The following is a 22,199-nucleotide window of genomic DNA, read 5'->3' on the forward strand; positions in this document are numbered from 1 at the left end:
CTTGTCAACGAAATACAACAACGATTTGTTCTAGATTGCTGGCTGTTCTGTCAGTGCATTATGATCAACTTCTGTTCCACTTGATAGATTATCTCCCGAGTTATTGCAAGCAGTTTCGTTTTCAGCACAGAGCTATTTTAAAACAAACATCTAAAGGAGACGTTTTAAAAAGGCCCCAACATAGTTTTTTTTATGCACATGTAAAGATGATACTAAAGTGTACTGATATTTCCACTATGAAATAAATTTTTGCGGGAAATTTTATTTAAGAGAAAACCGCAAAAAACGCAAAAATTAGAACACGCATAAATAAAGTGCCACACGGTAGTACAAAAAGAAATTATTTATGTTTCTGATGTGGTGAAATGCAGAATCCTAACGATACATTTAATTTGATTTGTTGTAGTTTCAGCAAGTTTAATTACAACACCATCTAATATCACTGTTGTTGAGGGTGCCACAGCAAAATTCCATTGCAATGCCACTGGGAACCCAACTCCAAGGATAACATGGATTAAAGATGGGAAGACTGTGGGTGAAGGAGATACACTGAGCTTTACAGCAGACAGGGATGACTCTGGAAAATACCTGTGCTTAGCTGGCAATAGATTGAATTCAACTGTCAATACTAGTGCTTATCTTGACGTTCAGTGTAAGTATGAACTGAAACAATTTGTTTGGAACATCAAAATGATATATAGGACATATAGGATCTCTAACGAATGAAAGGATGCATTTTTTCTTGTACAGTATCTGTATAGTTCCAGCATGTCTCAATCTCTGTTACTTATTTTAAATAGTTTAAATAGACTTTGCATCTGTATAAAATAGATTTCAAATGGCATTAGTAGAAACTCAGCCGTGTTCTTTGTGAATCCGCAAATCTAATGGTTCTCCCATCGTTTTCTCTCGCTCTCGGTTTCTATCGGCTGATAGTTGGCGAGAGGCGAATGTTTTAGCATAATCCACTGACAGATCTATTAAACACAGAATGTCGCTAGAATTGATTTATTGAAGGTTTTGATTGATAAAATTAAGCGAAAACTAAGCGCGCACTACGAGAGCCGTCTACCGATCAATAAACGGCACCTGTGTAGCCAATCAGATTGCGTGATTACCATTACACGGTCAGTGTGGTTATGCTAACACGATCGCGTGCACGTTGCTCTTTACATGGACAACTATTCTCGACATTTGGCTTAAAAGTACAGTAAAATTGTAGTTTTGGACTGCAATCCTTTAGAGTTTCTGCTAAAACAATTAGACTACTAGCGCTCGTTTTCTGTAAGCGATAGTCAATTCGGCTGCGCCTCGATGACTAATCGTTCATAGCAAACTCGGGCTCGTAGTCTAATTGATAAGATTTCAATGTTTTTTTAAGAGCATTATCATTTGTTACAGTTTATGTTAGTTTCACAACGATACCAAGTGACCTGACCGTTAGAGAAGGAGATAAAGCCACGTTCCACTGTTCTGCCTCTGGGAACCCAATCCCAAAGATAAAATGGCTGAAAGATGGGAGGACTGTGGCTACAGGGGAAACACTGAGCTTTGACGCCAACAGGAATCATTCAGGAAAATACTGGTGTTTAGCAGAGAATGGATTGGATTTGAATATCAACGCTAGCGCTTTACTTGATGTACAGTGTAAGTAATATAACTGTACTCTGCATTACTTAATAAAAGGAAAAACAAAACAGTTCAGGTGTAGGGGACCACGCAACGAAGGATAAAACTACTTGGCTTGTCTGTTGCCGGATGTCTTGTTTAAGAAATGCTCTTATCAAACGTCACTGTTAGTGTTAATAAAACCAGATTGATCGTATCAGGCTTGCAATCAATCTGGTTTTAATAAAAGGGTTATGGATAAAGGCGATATATTAAGGTGACCAATCCTAAGGAGTCAGTCTAAATGGTGATATGCAAGTGTCAATAAATTCTTAAAACCTAAAAACAAGTACGGTCAACAATATATACTTAACGTTAGTAATGCCTGTTTTTTTTTTTTTTCAGTTTCACCAACTTTTATTACAAGACCCATTAACAAGACTGTCACTGAGGGTGCCACAGCAACACTGCATTGTGAAGCCAGTGGGAACCCAACCCCAAAGATAACATGGGTTAAAGATGGCAAGACTGTGGGTACAGGCGATGAACTGAGTATCGAAATAAACAGGAATCATTCTGGGAAATACTGGTGTATAGCAGACAATGGATTGAATTCAACTGTTAATGCTAGCGCTAGTTTGGACGTACAGTGTAAGTACTGTATGCATTGTATGTTTATACATTTTGACTGATCAGCACCCCCCCCCCCTCCCCTGGGCGAATTTCCTAGTCGCGATAATATCGTCAAAACATGCAGTTTAGTTACCTAAGATGACCTAAAGTAAACATGTGGATGTACAACTTATTCTGAAGAGTGTGAGAAAAATACCATTTTGTACAAACACTAAGAGTCTTTAGTAGAAACTCAGCTGTGTTCTATTGGAAATCCGCGAATCTGATTGGTTCTCCCACTGATTTCTATTCGCCGATAGAAAACAGTCGCGCGCTCGCGTAGCTCTTTAAGCGGTAAATTTTCTTCATTTTTGTCTTCAAAGTGCACAATATTGTAGGTTTTGGACTGCAATCGTTTAGAGTTTCTACTAAAACAATAAGACTACTCGCCCTCGTTTTCTATGGGCGATAGTCAACTTGGCTGCGCCTCGTTGACTATTTGCTCATAGAAAACTTGGGCTCGTAGTCTAATTGCCCCCGCAGGGTGGGTTCCGGCCCAGAGGCCGGAACCCGAGGAGGCACCTTAGAAGTCCCCGCGTAGGTAGGTAAAATGTGTGCATTCAGTGAATGGTACCGGAAAAAATCTCGATTTTGGTCAAAGCGGCTCGCAAAGGATTGCCTAAATGCTCGCAAAGGATTGCCGGGACGCTCGTTAAGGAGCAACGGAAGTCAGTGCCGCAAAAGGATAAAAACAGCCGTCGCACTGTGATCACAACAAACATCTGTTGCTTGAAGAAATAGCTAAAACATGTACCTGAAATTGAAATGATACTGCAAATGACATGGAAAGCATAACAGGCGTATCATCCAGGGACGAAGAGTTTCTTATCTTAATCAGCGACTGAACGTCGTGAAAACAAGTGGAAATCGCATACATTTTACATGATTTTACGACGAGTAATAAACAAAAGCGTGAATTTTGTCATGCATTACACGGTAATTCATTTCGCTAAAAAACTGTCAGTTTATTTGATCTAAAGAGTGGATGAATAGGGATCAAAAATTGTTTTCTCGAATCTTTGAATTTGCCATATTTTGTTACTCGTGGAATTGTTAGGCTTTTTGGCCTGGAAATTATTGTAAGTTCATTTTGAATGTTATAAGCCGAGAATAAGCTTGCGTGTTGTCACCACGAACAATGTGTTATGTGTTATTTCCGCTATTGAACTTGTGAATTTTTTTAGGATGCAACGGTGTCACACAACAAGAAATTCCGCAGCAAACAATGTAGTGACGTACATTGCACAATAAAAAAAGAAGCCTAATTGTGTAGTCCATCGGCATCAATAATTTAAGGCGGAAAAAAGACATTACTAATCTTAGACTATTGCTGTATAGCAAATTATAAAAAAGCGGGGGCAGCTTTATAGTGAGAACTATTACTAGTTGTTAAATAGAACTGACCTATCTTACTATACGAAATGTGGGAGAATTCTCAAAGCCACTGAAAACGTTTCATCAATATATTCTTTGTCAACCTTAATTTAGTATCGTAGTTTTCGACTTTCGAATTCGATAAGATAAGTGGATTGCTCATAAATTGAACTAACTGGATAAAATATTAATTTATTGTGTTTTTCAGTTAACAGTCGTCATAAGATTAGCCATATAAGAATGAAAATTTGCAAAACTGTTTGATGTGTTGGTGTTATGTACGTGATATTGAAGATCAGTTATAATTCTTTACAGTTCCGCCCGAATTTGCAACCAAACCTATTGACCAAACAGTGAATGAAGATGATGAAACTACTTTTCATTGCACGGCAACTGGTAACCCTGTGCCGAGTATAAAGTGGGTCAAAGATGGGATGACTGTGGCTACAGTGGATACGTTGACCTTTAAACCCAACAGGAATGATTCTGGACAATACGAGTGTTTAGCAGAGAATGGCTTGAATGTCCAAATCAAAGCTAGTGCTCAACTAAATGTACAGTGTAAGTATAAAGCTATAGAAGTTGTATCAAGATGTTTTAAATCACTTTTGTGATGACGAAGAGAGTAATAGTAAAGAAATAAAAAACGCGCCCGAGTGCATTATTGAGTTATAATGAGTTCGAATTGACCAATCACGGCGCGCGCATTTCCTCGACCATTTTATAATGTGTTATAGACTTTTTGTCAGCAAGATCAAGTTAAAAATGTTAAAACAGAGGTCTGGATAATAGCTTTGATGATATGAATTTCAAGGAAAACACGACACTTTTAATTTTAACAAACATGTTTCTGCAGTTCAATCTGCCATCTTCAGTGTGTATCACACTGAAGGTGGCGAAACATGTGTAAAAAGTTAAACATACGAGTGTCGTGTTTTACCTTAAACAGGGGCTTTCCATCTCATTCGAGGAAGTGATAACGCACCAAAAACGATAACAGTTGCCTTCCGGTTGCCGTCCGTGGCTCAAAACGTCTCTGCTTAGGCTCAATATATCATTTTGTGCTTTTTATTCCTGTTGTTCTCACATAGATCCACCAAGTTTGGTCACAAGACCGACTAATAAGACTGTTATCGAGGGTTCTGCGGTAACATTCCACTGCAATGCCATTGGTATCCCTGTGCCAAATATCGCGTGGATAAAAGATGGGAAGACTGTGGAATCAGGAAACACACTAAGCTTTAAAACGTCGAGGAATCAGTCTGGGGAGTATTGGTGTTCAGCTAAGAATGGTCTTAAAACTGTGAATACAAGTGCCAATCTTGATGTACAGTGTAAGTATGAATTATTTTACAACCAAATTGCACATTGATAAAGAACGTTGGCTGCCGGAGAACGGACGAGACATATAAGGACAACGTACAGAGTCGCTTGTGTACCTTATCTATGTTCCTATAACTAAACAGATGCTCGGCAAAATTTATATAATCAAACTAATTTTATTTGAAGAATAACAGCAAATTTTTAAGAGTGATGTTTTAAAGAGTGTTAAGGACGTCGTCATTGGGTTAGGTGTGCAGCTAATACAATGAATGAGAAATTGCTTTGAATTTTGGCCGGAAATTTCGTCCCCGATTTGACAAAATGGGCGTTAAATACATTTTGTCCTTCCTTATTGCACTCTTCGCCATTTGATAACCCAAAAAAATGAACCTGGCGAGCGCCATGCGACAGCCGTGATAATACATGTACCATCGTTTATTCGTCCGTCCGTTCGTCCGTCTATTCATTCGTTCGTTCGTTCTTTCGTTCGTGCGTGCGTTCGTTCGAAAATTCGTTAGATCGTTCGTGCGTTCGTTCGTTCGTTCGTTCGTTCGTTCGTGCGTGCGTTCGTTTGTTCGTTCGTTCTTTCGTACGTGCGTGCGTTCGTTCGAAAATTCGTTAGATCGTTCGTACGTGCGTGCTTGCATGCGTGCGTTCGTTTGTTCGTTCGTTCGTGGGTCAGTCAGTGGATCCTCTAAACATGTCATATGAACTGGTTGTTTTGTCGTTTTCACAGTTCCTCCAAGTTTTACGAGCAAACCAGTTGACCAGACTGTTAAAGAAGGCGACGAAGCTACATTCCGCTGCATTGCCACTGGTAACCCAACCCCGAAGATAACGTGGCTGAAAGATGGGAAGACTGTGGCTTCGGGAGATACATTAAAGTTTGCAGCTTACAGGAATCAATCTGGACAGTACTGGTGTTCAGCAGAGAATGAGTTGGACGTCAAAATCAACACGAGCGCCTACCTTGATGTGCAGTGTAAGTTTGAAATTTTTTTTTTATTATCCAACTCCCGGCCGCTTAGTTGAAAACAAATAATGCGCGAAAGAAGCTGTACAAATATCTTACGATATTTGTACTCCACAAGGCCGGTTTGACATGTTTATCATCATCATCATCATCATATCACCTCTATTGAGCTTTACTTTTGATTTTGATTTGTCGGAAAGTTGTGAAAATGTCCTGGTGAAAGTTCTGAATTGCGCGCGCTAAGTGAACTGCTGATGTATGCGGGGCCCGACAAAGGGCTAGACGGCTTTTCTTGACCGAAACACGACAACTTGAATTGATAATAAATCAATGTTAATGATACCGTTTAATACTAATTTTTTGTTATCATCCTTAAATATCAAATACTAGCCTGCGTAGCTGGCGGCGGGATCCGCAACCGAATGCGAGTGCTTGTGCTTTGTTATGGCGAACGGGAGAGACGGCACCGCGAGGGAATTAGAGCGGAGCCGCGAGGGAATTGGGCAGGACTCGAGTTCACTCGCGGCTTCGCAGCTAACGCACGCGGGTTTCGCCGCGATTTTTCATCTCTCTCCGCGCTAATCCCACCAGCTATAATCAAATACATACTTTATCAATTTTAGTTCCGCCAAGTTGCACCGTAAGCTCGCCTTACCAGACGGTCATTGAGGGAAACATCGCAACAATCCACTGCAATGCCACTGGGAACCCAACCCCGGAAATATCATGGATTAAAGATGGCTTGACTGTGGCTTCAGGAGACACACTGAAATTGGAAGCGAACAGGAATCATTCCGGAGAATACTGGTGTTCTGCACAAAACACGTTTGACACGATTGTAAAAGCTAGAAGCTACCTTGATGTACACTGTAAGAGTATATCCTTGCTTCACGTTGAATGTTACAAACATTGGCCATGTAGTGTTTTTTGAAGATTGTATGGATGCAATTTCCGTACAAAGTTAGCGACCAAAATAAAACAAACGAAAAAAATCCAATTTTTCACCTTTCTGTGGTTATAAATTTACCAAAACTAAACGGCAGTGCAATTCAAATTCAAATTCGAACTGTAAACTGTGGAAAATAGCCACTAAGCTAATCCCTAATCCCTCGAAGCAAATAAACAAAAAACGGGGAGATTATATGAGAACATTACACAGACGATCGCTAACGTCTGCGGCGATTGGGGCGATCACGATCGCTTGGATCACCCGTGTTCTATCCTTCTAGTTTCTCTTTCCCTTCTTCACCGTAAAACTGCAACAACTGAGAAGATAGGAGGCCACAAGTTTTGCTGTTTCATTGAAGGCTGTCATTGTGTTGGATCTAGGGCTAAAATGTTTGTATTTTTTAGGTCTTCGCTCATACCAGGCGATCGGGGCGATCATATGGGAACCCGCCTTTACTTATACCTAAGTTGACAATTTCCTTTTTGTTTTAGTTAAACCCGAAAGAACACGTCTGTCAGTGAATGCAGATATCTCCAGAGCTGTTAAATTTAACAGTCCCGTCAAATTTAACTGTACAGCAGAGTCACACCCAGCTGTGGACGAGTACAGATTTTTCCGCGATCAGGAACTGCTTGGTAGTAACACTAGTGGTATTTATCATCTTCAACTTCAAAGAAGTGGTTTTTATTCCTGTGTTGCTGTCAACAGTGCTGGGAGTGGAGAGAAAGCCACATTGTACATTGCTGTTAAGGGTAAGACGCTTGAACTGAACATTCATTAAATACAAATTTAAAGCAAATGTATTTCAATTTTTGAAGTCTGAAACTAGAAATAATTATTCCCCTCCATACCAGGAGTCATTCAGAGTCTCATTCTGTATAAGCACTATGACAAAGCGTAGACATGCCTTCAAATGCTTTCAGATGCTTAAGTTTGGGCTAAACACCAAGCGTGAAGTCAAGATGGACACTTTGTGCTAATTTCCACTATTTTAGCTACATCAGCTCGATTTTTCAAGTCCATCCTTCCCTATTTCAATGTTGTCAATGTTGTCGTGTTATGAAAACAAAGCCTGGTGAATTGCAAATCCCCATAAAACAACATTAAGTAGGGGGAGAGGAGGATAACATATTTTTCACCAGCTTGCAAGTCAAATGCGTTTGTCTCAACTGGTTTCGTCCGAGATTGTAGCTTGGCTTGGCCAAGTCCTTCTTCGTGTGCATATGGACCGAAACACAGTCCAGGCCCATAATTTTAAACGATTCATGGCTCATTCCATTGCTGTTTTTTGGGGGGTGGGGGGTATCTTGAAATGTTTCGGATGTGGCTCTTACCTTTACATTCATACATCATGGTAAAAAAAAAACAGCAGGAATATGTTACATATTTTGTTCAGTCGTTATGGTAACGTCACGATCAGAATACGATAAGTTAACTTGGTAACATGAAAACACTTCTCTTCACAGCCTGGAAGCCATCTTTCCACGGTGTCACATTTGGTCCTTTTTACCTGTTCAAGAACAGCCAGGCTCGGTTACCTTGCAAGCCTCTGGGAGAGCCCCAGCCGGCGGTGAAATGGTTCAAAGATGGTATCGCTATTACTTATGGACAGAATACAAGCTACAATCTAGAGGCAGATGGTACTCTGATAATAAACAAAATCAAAGATGGTGACGCGGGTAGATACACGTGTATGGCTCAGAACTACTTGGGAAAAGCAAATGTAACAGCTCCTGGGGTTTTGCTTGGTAAGAAAAACTGTTTTACTTTTAATAAATCCATTATTAAAAGCCAAAAACTGAGCAATCGATCTGGGCAAACACGAAATACGCAAATAACACAGTGAAAACATCAAAGATTGTAGGGTTAGGGTCACAATTGGCTTAGGGTATTTTTTAAAACACATTTTTAAGTGATAGAGTCACTAAAAACCGCTTTAACTGCTAAGGCCGTATCACGTAGGAAAGAAGACTAAGTAGGCAACGTAGACAAAAATAAAATGCAGCTAGCGTCTTCTTTGAGGCTATTTTGAAACGTTCTTTTCTGTAGCGCGTTAGACTCCGGATCGAGAGGTTCAGGTTCGAGCCCTGACTAGGGTCACTGTGGATTATGTTCTACAGCAAGACACTTTACACTCATAGTGCCCCTCTCCACCCAGGGGCCATTTATCTTGTGAATAAATGTTAACAAAACGTACTAAATGCTATCCACTGGATAGTGGTTTATCCACTGGATAGTGTTATCCGTCCTTTGAACAACAGGGGCCAGGACCCAGTTGTTCAAAGTCCTGATGGATACCGCTATCCAGCGGATAATTCCCTATCAGTGGATAACTGTCATACAAAACCTACTGGATATCTTTATCGACCCTTTGAACAACTAGAGCCAGGTGTATAAATTGGTACCGGCAAAATAATGCGATGGACAAGCATCCCATCCAGGCGAGAGTAGAAATACTGCTAATCGCTTAATGCTACAGAAACCGGGTTAAGCTTCGGCGGTATGGGCCGCATGGCTCGACGCAAGCTTTACCTTTTTGTTTTTTGTAATACAACAGAGAGGACACAAAATTATTGTCAAGCCACAAAACTGAACATTCACTGAGGGTACAAATGTAGTTTTCCAGTACAGAGCCAAAATAAACAAAATTAAATGTAGTTACAATCTTCTTTGAGACAATTTGGTAACGTTTTTTGTTTTTTTTGTATTACAACAGAGAGGACAAAAATTATTGTCAAGCCACAAAACAGAACAGTCAGCGAGGGTACAAGTGTAGTTATTCAGTGCAGAGCCACTGCGGATTCCACGCTAGAACTGAGATATATCTGGAAAAAGGACGGCGCTGATATCACCTTTAGCCCAAAGATTCAGTTGTTAGAGGGAGAAAGTGTGTTAAAAATACCAAATATCACTGTTGATGAGGCCGGCGTTTACAAGTGTGTTGCGTACACTCCTGAACCTAAAGGATCCGAGGACAGTGCGCTCGCTATTGTCTCAATTATGGGTACGTGAATAAAGTGGTTGGCGTTATCGAGAAAATGTGCATTATTTTTTTTTTTTTTTTTAAATTCGCGTTGATCTTCTGCTGGGTATTTAGGCCGGGTTTTATTAAGATCAACCGTTTTAGGTGGGCTAGTTTTCTTTTAATTTGCTGGAAAAAAGGACCTGTTCCCGATTGGTTTAATTGGCTAACTTTATCAACTAGCATCAAAACTCGTTTTACGTTTCTCAGTCAATAGAACGGTATTTCAACTATTTTTGGTTGAAGCAGTGGTTCAATATTGAACAATCTTTCAAAGAAATCAACCCGTTTTACGAAACAGGGCTAAGCTAGTTCAAGCAACGAAATCAAGCATTAGAGGTTAGAACCCATAAGTACACGGCAGGGACTGCGGAGCATTCAATTGGAGGGGGGTGGGGGGCTGACAGTGACTGAAGCGGGGGGCAGAGACTCTCTCCAAAGTCACAGAAATATGGGGGAGCAAGCCCCCAGCCCCCCCCCCCCCGGTTCCGCGGTCCCTCACGGCCTAACAATTATAAAACGTTTCAACTGGAAATAGCTGGTAAAATTTTCTGATAGGACACTGCAACGAAATTAATCAAAACGTGTTACTTACGAAATATTTGGTGCTAATTAAACTTCACGATAACGACAATTTTGTCATCAAATGAAACAATTTTACGGGATCTATTAAAACAATCAGTTTGCTTTTCCCTTCCAGGTGTGCCATCCCCTCCACGCAATCTTCAACTAACAGACTGCTACAACAGGAAGACCAGACTTTCTTGGGCCCCTGTGGCGTCTAATGACACTAGCGTTACTCATTTTCTGATTGACCAGGAAACAAATCACGAACCGTCTGTCTTCAAATTCGTGTACAACGTCACTAACCCCAATGTCACATCAGCTACGTTGAACCTGCCTGGCTGGGCCACTTTACGCTTCCGTGTGAGGGCTGTGAACAGCTTTGGACCAAGTCGTCCCAGTCTACCAACTGCGGAAGGGATCTGCACAACTTCAGTCGGAAGTAAGTTACTTGTAGACACAGACAATGGCACGCACACATGTAATACTAAAACTTATTAAGAACATGAAGACGTTTTACGAATTTTTTTGAAGGTTGTTCGAAAGTCGCGTGAATCTTAAAAAATTGAATTTTTTCGACGAAATTTTTTCAAGGTAAAATTTTTTAAAAAAAATAATAATAAAAAAAAAATTTTTTTAGGTTTTTTCCTTTTTTTAGGTCGTGCGAATGTTTCCGGACGTTTGTTGGACATTTTGAAAGATTGTCCAAGATGTCTGGCAATCAATCAACGTATTATTGGGACTGGCAAACGCATTAGCAAACGTGGGGTCATTAGTATTTTCACGTGACAATATCGTATCTTTTAGGGTGTACAAATAAAATTAGTAGTAGTAGTAGTAGTAGTAGGAGAAATCGTCGCAATTCACTATAGTTTATATAGCAAAGTACGGCAAAACTGACCAATCACTTTCCAAACAAAGGACCATACTTACTACCTAATCGACGCAACAAACAACTTTTCCTTGACTCTAAAGAAAACTTATGATTCGCGTTTTCAAAGAGAGGGGCCTGTCTTCAGCTGCCATTTTAGCTCGTCAGGGAATCTTATTCATGGTTGTATGTACTTTCCTTGATTGGTTTAATGTGCTATTTTAATATTAATTTAATTATTTATTTCATTGACAGCTCCAGACAAATATCCTGCCAATTTAAGAGGCGTGCCTATGAAGGCAAATGAGCTCTCCATCACCTGGACTGTGAGTATAGTAATTCCTGTATAAGGGAGAGGTGAATAGATAAATGCATTCTTATGACATGTGAGCATTTTGTTTATGACATGGAATAAAGTTAATAATGTTCATTTTGTTGGTCTTTTTCGTTGACTTTCCTGGTTTTTGACTCATCAGCTGATGTTGAGTTGAATTGGGCGAGATCTTTTTATGCTGTACACACTAATGCTTGAAAAAGGAAGTAAAATACAGCAAAGTAGAACCTTTATTTTAGTGTCAATTGATTTAGCTTTGTTGAACTTACTGGGTACAATTAATGGGATGTTGAACCAAAGACTTACGAAGATTTTTTTAGTTGACTCGAGCATTTCCGAAGATAACCCGAAGAATTATAAAGACAAACCGAGGGTTTCCAAGAAAAGGTGAAGGTTAAGTTGCTTTGTTATTTAATATTAATACAATTAAAAGAGGGTGGGGGGGGGGGGGAGTTACATGACTGGAGAAGCAATTGGTGGGGGAAAATTTATTCCCTTACTAAGATTACTCTCCGTGACAATAATGTTAAAAACCTTAAAGTGATACTTGTACCAAAGATTTAAAATATTAGCACTGCAATTAAAGATTTTTAAATTAAAATAAATAAAGATCAATTAAAGAAATTGAAATACAAAACGTATAAGAGGGAGAGTTAGGTGGACCCGACCCTTTAATGGGAGGGGACGAAAACTGTTCGGCACTAGCTTCGGGCCTTTTATGTTTCAGCAATAAAGCGGGGAGGGAATCACAGGGAACCCAGGCCCTTCCCTTAAGTCCACCACTAAGCTACCGTTTGTTCCTACTAGCCTATGCCAAAAGAGGACTGGAGTGCTCCAGGATGCTATTACATACTGATGTACAGAAAAGTCAATGGACATATTACTGAATGGAGTGAGGAAAAAATCGGTGATCCGAGAGTGGGAGCTTTTGCACTATCCAATCCCGGCTACTACCAGCTGTGGGAGTTTATGATAAACGCGGGTAATCACGAGGGGCCTGGACCGGACAGTCCTGTTGTCAGATCGTATTCTGGCCAGAATTCACCCGCTGCAAAACCAGAACGTACACAAGTGGGAACAGTTTCAGACAGCAGTGTAACACTGGGCTGGAAACCTGTTACAGTTAAACGAGGAAGTGTCGATGGATACAAGGTTTACTGTTTAGTCTTAGAAGTTTCAAACCTTTATCCTTGAATTGTTTGTTTGGAGAATATTGAAGAATTATCGGCGCCACCTAAACGCTCTGCTCAATAGCTTTTATTTAAATGGTCACACACTAGGGCTTCATCCACAGACTTAAAAGTTAGAACCACCTTGTACAACACAATGAAGCATTGTACAGCATAACAAACAGTGCCACATGAAAGAACTGCTCAGTAGCTTTCATTGAATGGTTGAATGGTCACACACAAGGTTTTCATCCACAGACTTAAAAGTTAGAACCACCTTGTACTGCATAATAAACAGTATCTCATGAAAGTACTGCTCAGTAGCTACCATTTGAATTGTCACACACTAGGTATTGGATTTCATTCACAGACGCAAGAGAAGAACCACTTGGAAAAAAAATAAGCACACAAGAGCAGGCGTCCTGCACTGGGGTGCCGACAATTCTACATCGTAGAGTACAGCTAGGCAGGCTAGCTTTCATTTGAATTTTCACAGACCAGGGTCCCTCCTCAAGGCTTTAGTTCGAATGCGTTCTCTGCGGAAATGCACTCAGAAATCTTAAAACAAGTGACGTTGAAAATGGCTGTAACAATGTTGGGTTTGTTTTCACCTTTGTAGATTTATTACTGGGGTGAAAGTCGCTCAATCAGTTCCAGAAGAAAAAGAAGCGCTATACCTAGTTCAGCTGAGTCTCTGGAAGTTCTAGGAGGCAATACTCGACAAGCTACCCTCACTGGACTGAAGCCGTACACAAACTACAATGTGGTCGTGAAAGCTTTTAACTCTGGTGGCGAAGGACCTGCTAGTGCAACGATTTTCTTTGAAACCTTGGAGGGTGGTAAGACAATGCTTAATGCTTTAAATTCAAAAAAGTCACCGAACCAATCAAAACGGCAGCAAAATGTGCAATAAGCCAATCAGATGTTTAAGGAAAATCACGTGTAGCTAGTAGCTAGCGCGGGAAAACATGTAACGTATGGCAAGGGCGGGAAAATACGTTACTAGTAGTTAGCGCGCAAAAAAGCTGGAACTTATGACAAGGGCGGGAAAAAAGCGCGGAAAACGTATGTTGCTTAGCTGAAACACGATTGGATTAGATTTTTCACGGGATATGCTCTAAAGACAACTTTTCAGTCTGATAGGCGAGTTGCTTTAGAGGTCACCGGGCAAGAAAAAAAAACTAAAGCAAACACATAGATGATAGTTGCAATTGAAAATCATTGGGAAGGTGCTCTAGAAAACTTTAATGTCTTCCAAACATAATTTGGTATAAGAAAAGTCACACTCAAATGGTTCAATATGGTAGCAGATGAGCTTTTTTTAAAGATAGTTCCAACAGTTTCTTGGATGAAATGCTGACAACCTAACCACAAAATATTAATTAATATACCTTGGCTTATCAGTACTAGATATCAAAATACACTAGGTGATAACTTTAACCTATGTTAATGTCTGTTAATTTTGGTGATGTGTGTTAATTTTCCTTCTTAGAACCAGGCCCTCCATCTGACGTGCAAATTTATCCGTTCGGAGAGTTCCTCCTGGTCAAGTGGACACCGCCCAAGGAGCCTAATGGGATCATTACAAACTACCAAGTGGGGTCCGCTGAGTACAATGGGTCATCACCCGAGAATGTGGTTGTTGCTATGGAGACAGTAGAGGCAAAGACACGTCAGCAACTATTGGGTAGTGAAAAGTTTGAGACAAGCTATGTTGTGGAATTACGAGCAAGGACAAGTAAGGGATGGGGTGCCAGCTTTAGGACGACTACAAGAACTATTAAGAGATCAGGTGAGAGGTTTTAACACTTAAACTACAGAGTTTCCTTTAAAATCGTAATAAGACTCTTTTCCCCCTTTCATAAGCGGTCGGGAAACAAGGCTCTAACTCTCGCTCTCGTTTGGCTTGCCAACTCTTCCCGGGACGAGGAAGGGGACTTGGAAATATTTGGGTGGGGTGCTCCTTTGGGGTCTAGGAACCCCTACCCCTTCAAAATTACTACCCCATCTCAGGCTAAAGATTAGAGTTAAATTGAATAACCCATCTCAGACTGGAAGTGGAGAGGATGTTTTTATTTTTTTATTTTTTCCACAATGTTACGACAAAATCCGCTATTTATTTTTGACATAACTTTCCCAATATTGCAAAAACTGATACCCCATCTCAGACCCCAAAAAAGTTCAAATTTGCTACCCCATCTCAGACTAAAGAGTAAATTGCATACCGCATGTCAGGCCGAAAGTGGAGAGGATGTTTTCATATTTAATTTCTTCCACAATATTACAACATGCGCTATTTATTTTTGCACATTTCAAAACGACCTGATTTTGGTAAGCAGAAAGATGTAAATTTGATATAGCTTTCCCCCATCATAAGCGACCCCATCTCATTGACGGGCCCAGATTGGAATGGGTTCTCATATTTTACAGGAATAAAATAGTCTTAACATGCATGCTAGCTAGTACTTTCGAAAGATTATTTTACTGTATGGTTAACACATGTAGTAGTTATCTGTGCTGTTCACTAGTGCCCCTGGATCATAGAATTAAGAATTATTCAAAACTAAGTAGCCTAAAATCCCACTAAAAACTCATCTTCGTTTAAGACCTATTTGGGCTAAGTTGGAAAAATCTAGGTTCTCTATACATGGGTTTTTACTTATTCTAAGACAACAATTGTGTTTTTCAGCTCCTGCTAAACCAGAAAAACCCACCGTGGTCGGAACAGGGAAGGGCGCTTTCAGTGTGATGTACAACTTTGGTGTCGGAGGAGGATGGACTCATGAGTTTAAAGTTTTATACAGAAAGAGAGGTAGGAAGATTTGAGAAAAGGTATAATTTTTTCCAATAATGCGTTTGTCCGTAATGTTTATCACCACAGTTTGCTTTTTATTTCTAGTTGAGTCTTTATTTAGGTGTTGTGCCCCTCCCGCCCCATTTTGTGTAAGAAACATATTGAACCCACATAAAATTACGTAAAGATCTTTTACTTCGGAAGGGTTTAAATTCACGAGGACCCAAAATGATTTCTGTTAAGATTGGAACTCTTGTGGGTTTGTTAGGTTATTGTTTTTGATGTTGGTTTTATTTTGTTTTATTGTTTTTTTTTCGTTTTCTAAGGAAAAAAACATTTTTCGATGAGGTTCATCTGTATTTGATTTTCAAAGGACGAGCTAGAGTCTTCTAACTGCATTGCCTTAGTAAACGCTGTTGAATAACAGCAGACAGCTTTCTGCAGAAAGGTTCCTTTGTTCTTTGGCCGGGTTTCGTTACACGAGCAATTTTTATGTGACAAATATATTTAATCGTGTAGATGGCACAACAATTATCTGTCAACAGTTCAAAGTTTAGTGCGCCAGTTATGACTTTGGACAGTAGAGATACGCGTGCACAGTACCTAGTGGAAGATTGGGGGACTAGGGACCACCAATGCAGTCGCAACATTTGCCACATTTTATGTGACTAGTCGTCTACACGAGCAATTTTTTGTATGTGACAACTTTTATTTGTCACATAAAAGCTAACATGCCAGCTTCTAAGCAAATATATTTGTCATATAAAAGTTGGCCAATTTTCCTCGTCTAAAAGAGCAAATTAAAAATTGTCACATAAAAATTTCGTGTAAACTAGCTTTTAAAATGGTTTCGCCCAATTTTGAGAATAAGGAAAATTAAAGTAACCAAGTTGTGTAATTTTGTGGTAAAAAAATTTTCGAGAAAAATTTTTTTTTTTTTTTTTTTTTTTTTTTTTTTTTTTTTTTTTTAACCTTTGTTATACAGTAGATGGGGAGAAATTCCAGGAGACAGCCTGGGTAGATCATTTCCGCACCCAGTGGACCGAAATCAACGATCTGGACTCCGAGCTGTATGAATTCAAGACAATTGGTAGAAACACTGAGGGAACAAGTCCAGAGAGTGACGTCACTGAAGCTAGACCAGCAGACGCCGGGGCTGTTGTCAGCGGTAAGCAGCTCAACTTTTCTCCTCGGCTTTGAACAGAGCATGACATTAGAATTTTTATAGCATTTACTGGCTTGAAATGTTGCACAATTTTTGGTCGGACATGGTGCCCAGTGTAGCTCACTGTTCTTTCAAGCGCGCGAGAGGGATGAGGAAGCATAAATTCTCTTGAAGTGAATGCCACGAGCGTGAAGGTTATAAGGGAAGCATGAAGTATGAAGTGTAATATTATAAGTCGCGCGAGAGAGAAAGAAGGGTGAGTGTGAGTCACTCGCGCACAATAAAAAGATAATTGAAAGGGAGGTGAGTCACGTTCGTGTAACGTGCGTGCGAGAGAGAAGTATGAATTGAAGTGTGAGTCGTGCGCTCGAGTTAAAAAAAAATAAACAGTGATTCACGGGCGTATAGGAGAGAGATTAGAAGTGTTCTGGTGGATAATCTGGTCAAAAAAACGAAACGGGCTGTTCCATGACTTTGTTACACCAAAAACGTCCTCTTTCGAAACCTTGCGTGAAACTGTTTATAATACCGCGAGATTCAAGGATAACATTATCAATCATTGCTTCTGACCATGTGAGACTTCTTATTTTTTCATACATGAAATAAACATCACACTCAACCATTTTTAAGTTAAAAAAAGTTGACACCAAGAAGAATCGAACCCGGATCGTCGGTTTACCAAGCGGGAATCATCCCCACTAGGCCACCAACGACCAGCTGCCAGGACCATGATTTTTTGGATAGAAATCCTAACCCCATTATAAAGGCTAACTGAAAGCAATCCTACGTGGTATAATATGCCATCAGCTGTATCCACATGGTCTGAAGCAATGCTTCGAAGTGATTTCCGAGATTCTAACTTACCTCACCCTGTTATCAATTGCAGGTAAGCGAGATAGCAAGCCGATGTACGAATCTGATTGGTTCATCACACTCATCATTCTATCAGCCGGGGTGCTTCTTCTCTTGCTGATTGTTGTTCTGGTCAAACGCCACAGGCGGAGGCGAAGCTCGAATTTTAAAGGTAAGGAGGCGACCTGATCCATTTGTAACTTCTCTTTACATTGTCACACTTAAATGCAACAGCTAGGTCATGAGAATGCAGGAGCCGATCATGTCTGAAGAAGAAAATGATTTAAAACAATTTTCTCCCTAGAGTAATTATGCAAAATGTTTAAAAATCGGTAACAAGAATTTCAATGTACACCTAATTGCAATACCCTTGGCATAGAAAAAAGAAATCAAAGGCTCTTCGAGCAACCTCATGGTAATTCGATGAATGAAGTGCCGACCTCCGCATTTTTTTCTAAATAAGTGTCCAATAAAGTAAAGCAATCTCACTTTGCTTTAGTTTTCCACGTGAGTTGCGTCATTGATGGCTCGTGATCTCAGGGGTCGTAGCGCTATTCAGTTTTCACAACCAAAATATTTTCCGGTTAGTGTATTACCTTTGATCCTTTTAAGCATTACCAGTTAATTTGTTTTGTGAATATGTTTACTTTTCTGTCAGCACGTATAGCGTTATTTTTGAACAGCAATCAATCAATCAATCAACAACTTTATTAATGTGTCAAAGGAATTCTAGCCGAGAGTGAAACACTCTCTACTAATAGCTATAGGGGACACATAAAATAAATAAAAATAATAATAATAATAATAAAAAGACTTAAAATTGATATTTACAATAAAAACAGACTAAAATTTAACTACGCTACGGAAAAAAAAATTGAGAGAAAAGATACGCCCGAGCACTTCGTGTATCTGCTCGACTCAAAAAGATGAAAAACGGATGACGTGACACGAAACAAAAACGTGCCGTGGATGTGGTGTTAACTAAGACGCGTCACATGGCGAGCGTAATAATTTTTTATAACAGTTTAAGCGTAACTATATGTAGTTCATAGGTGCTATCAGTAATGTCACAATCTCACTTAATTTGCCTTTGAATGTTTTCTTGCGTGAATGGGTCATTGATAGTTTTTTTCTTCAAATAAGCCGCGTTCAATAATGTAACACAATCTCACTTTATTTCCCTGTGAATGTTTTATTTTTCCATGGGAATTGCGTCATGATGGTTCGCGCTATCAGGCTTCGTAGCGCGAATTCTATTTCATCACAAAAATATTTAAGTGTAACCTTTGATCCTTTTTAGCATTAAGTAAATTTGTTTTGTGAATATGTTTACTTTTCTGCCAGCACGTATAGCGTTATTTTGAGCAGCGAATAAAATTTGAGAGAAAGATGCGCGTTTCTGCACGACTCAAAAAGATGAAGAACGGATGACGTGACACGAAGATGATGTGACGCGAAACAAAAACGTGCATGAATGTTGTGTTTACTAAAACGCGTCTTTGAATGTTTTCTTACGTGAATGGGTCATTGATAGCCTATGCTCTGAGGCTTCGTAGAGCGAATTCTATTCTCTTTTATCACCAGAGGATAAGTGTAACTGACCCATATTCGATTTGTTTTGTGAAATTCAATTTAGTTCCCTGAAAAAGAGAGACCCTGGGAACGAGGTTGGAGAATAATTTGTTTTGCCATGCGCTGAATGGCGTTTTAAAGAACCTTTCTGCCAGCACGTTCACCGTTGAATGCATGAATTAATTGCGGTTTAATATCAGAATGGAGTGAGCGAGTGAGGGAAATTAATAAACACGTGACTTCGAGAATGATCACTACACCTTCATTACCATTCGGTAAAAAGGAAATAGGAATTAATTAGCTTGATCTTCATAACTGATATAGCATTCACAGGAAACTCACGAGTTTATCTGTACACTTATTAATCGTGTAATAAGGTGTATTTTGAGTCGTTTTGAGGCCATTTCTTCGGGTGAATTTTAAACATACGCCTAATTAATTCCTATTTGCCTTTATTTTCATTTTTCTTTTTTTTATGACAACGTTATTGCAATAAAATTTAAACGCGGCCAAAGCACGACTCCAGCTATTCGTTAAAATGGATACAATTGCCCATCCTTTGAGCAACCCGGGCTGAGCAGTTGCAACCATATTGCTTTCCAGTGGGCGCCATCTTGAAAACACTCGGCCAAAAAAACATAGCCCAATAAACACCTCCGCTTAAGTGGAAAAATACTTCAACTAAATGCGAATGGTTCACATACACTTCAGAAGCTACTATGGTCAGAAAAATTAAAATAGATACAACACCGAAAGCGTGCTGGAATGAAACTTTCATCATTTAAGACTGTTTAGAACCGAAACGAGAAAGAAATTTGACTGGAAGTTTTCAGCGAGATACTAAGAAAATATATATTCTTAAAAGCTGCCTTTTACCTTGGGAGCAACATAATTGACGTCTTTGAGATTCCTGGGGATATTTATGTCATTTCGTGATTGTAAAAGAATAAAATGATCGAAACTTACCTACAATTTTCACGACTTGTTTCCTTGTTTTTGCAACTACGATGATTTCGCAAAACCTCGTACTAAAATGACGCGGCTACCACGTTTTTCCCGCCAAAATGATACTTGGTTTACATTACCGTACTCGCAGTCGAACGAGAATCCTAAGGTCTCTTTTGATACGGAGGGGTATAATAGCCTACAGATTGTGAAAGAAAGTCTAACAAGCGATTGTGGCCATAAATTTTTTAGCGATGAAAAAAGGAAATGAAACTAAAATTAAAATTTCGAGTTCGGGATTGAAGGGCCTTATACAAAATCAAAGTTTTGTCAATGCCTTGATGAGAAATGATTCTAGATTGCAATGATAATCCAGCATACAAGAAACATCCATCCATTAATTATTATTTTTCTTTTTAAATAAACAGTTTCCGAACACGAGAAGCAAATTGAAAAAGAAAAGAACTCCCTGCTCCCATTGACTTCAAGCCGCGCGAGGACTGGAGAGGAAGGCTGGAGGAGATTGACCGTGAAAGCCATGACAGTCTAGATGAGTATGGGGGAGAGGGTGCGTATTTCACTGAGGACGGCTCCTTTGTGGGTGAATTAAGCGGCAATAAGAGAGAGTCTATACTTGAAGAGGTTCAACAACCAGTTGTGTAACAGAAGACCATATAAAAGTGTCCCTTGCTCTCCGTTCTGTGAAGGCTGTTGACAGTGATGTGTTAGTCTGTACAACAGAAATACCATTCCCGTTCTTACGTAATTTCTAGCCTTTCGTTGTAAAGTATTTGCTAAGATTTTTTTACTGAGAGTTCAGTTTATCATTTCCTCCTTTGCAGTCCTTATTTGGCTAGCTTGTCACGCAATGTTTCAAGTGACTCAAATAACAGCTAAAAAAATTGTCACGCAGGGGAGGCAAAAAAAGGCTGAGAAGAAATTAAATTTTTATGACAATAAATTTGCTTGCTTCTTCGAGTTAAATTTTATCGCTACTTAGCCAGCTGAAGCTTGGAACTGCTGTCTTCTGCTGATTTCAACAATTTCAATAATTTAAAATGAATAGTATGTCTTTTTTCTGGAATGTCGTAGACACATAAGTGAAAGACAAAACGACTCTGCAATTACAGATATCGTAAAAGTATTATGTAGATGTTTTTAACCATTTAAAATGCAAATCAATTTAGGTTTATCTCAGTCAGGGGAACAAGTGCCTTTTCGGAAAATCTTCGTTGAAGTGCGCAGTCTTCCCGATTCTTATTATCCAATCAGGAAAAGGCTTAGCACACGCGAGGGTATTCCGAACGTCACGTCACGTCAGCTTGCCGTAATTGAGTATACGTGTGGTTGCTTAGCAACTACGTCAAAAACCGCGGGCTCGGTTCATTCTCGACGACGGTTCTGACCGCTGACCGACAAAGGTGCTTGTTTCCACAACTGTATTTTAGTTACAAGCTCATTACCTAGGAGAGAGTTCACCATCCCTGTTATGGCCACCGTGAAGTTATGCAATAGCTTTGTCGCGCTCCTGCTTGGAATAAATCTTTTATATGTTTAAAAGTTGTTTTAGTTAGAAACGTCCTTAAATTGTTTTGTATTATATGAAAGTGCCTTTGCACTCACTAACGGTTATCCCAATGAAACGGGCCACTAGATGGGCGTCGTTGTAACCCGTTGTTCAGTCCAGTTAAGGCGTCAGGTTTTCTCTACGCAGTTTCAATTTTTCAGCTTGATTTACGAAGAGAGCTTAGTTGGTGTAAACAGGACTTAAATAAGGAACCTGTGGCGAATTACTGTCAGTCAGTTTGACAGTTCGTACGTAGGAAATACTGTTTTAGTGATATTTTTCCAGTGAATGTTTTAAAATAAGTAAGATGCTAGGCCAAGTCAAGTTTCGCCCTGTCAAACGTTAAAAATTCTATTGTGCGCTCTGTCTTGGGCAGTGGGCTCCGGTATAAAACGATGCACGAAAAATAAAAACAGACAAATAGGTAAAAAGCAATATATTTTAC

The 22,199-nt window shown here is 39.6% G+C and overlaps 1 protein-coding gene across 1 annotated transcript in view; it reads left to right on the plus strand.

The window, feature by feature from the left end:
- The window catches only part of LOC144628579 (hemicentin-2-like), a 62,523-nt gene extending 41,450 nt beyond the window's left edge, over nt 1-21,073 (plus strand). Inside the window, 20 exon segments of the mRNA XM_078486693.1 lie at nt 407-652; nt 1,402-1,647; nt 2,014-2,259; nt 3,970-4,215; nt 4,746-4,988; nt 5,714-5,959; nt 6,574-6,819; nt 7,391-7,651; nt 8,366-8,647; nt 9,616-9,903; nt 10,622-10,927; nt 11,612-11,682; nt 12,498-12,842; nt 13,479-13,698; nt 14,352-14,651; nt 15,549-15,671; nt 16,639-16,821; nt 17,705-17,842; nt 20,616-20,636; nt 20,639-21,073. Of these exon segments, the coding sequence (XP_078342819.1) occupies nt 407-652; nt 1,402-1,647; nt 2,014-2,259; nt 3,970-4,215; nt 4,746-4,988; nt 5,714-5,959; nt 6,574-6,819; nt 7,391-7,651; nt 8,366-8,647; nt 9,616-9,903; nt 10,622-10,927; nt 11,612-11,682; nt 12,498-12,842; nt 13,479-13,698; nt 14,352-14,651; nt 15,549-15,671; nt 16,639-16,821; nt 17,705-17,842; nt 20,616-20,636; nt 20,639-20,850 (4,469 nt within the window). The 3' untranslated portion in view covers nt 20,851-21,073.
- The last annotated feature ends 1,126 nt before the right edge of the window (nt 21,074-22,199 follow it).

This window comes from Oculina patagonica, chromosome 10 (assembly GCF_052425735.1).
Source record: "Oculina patagonica isolate OP01 chromosome 10, crgOcupat, whole genome shotgun sequence".
NCBI lineage: Eukaryota > Metazoa > Cnidaria > Anthozoa > Scleractinia > Oculinidae > Oculina > Oculina patagonica.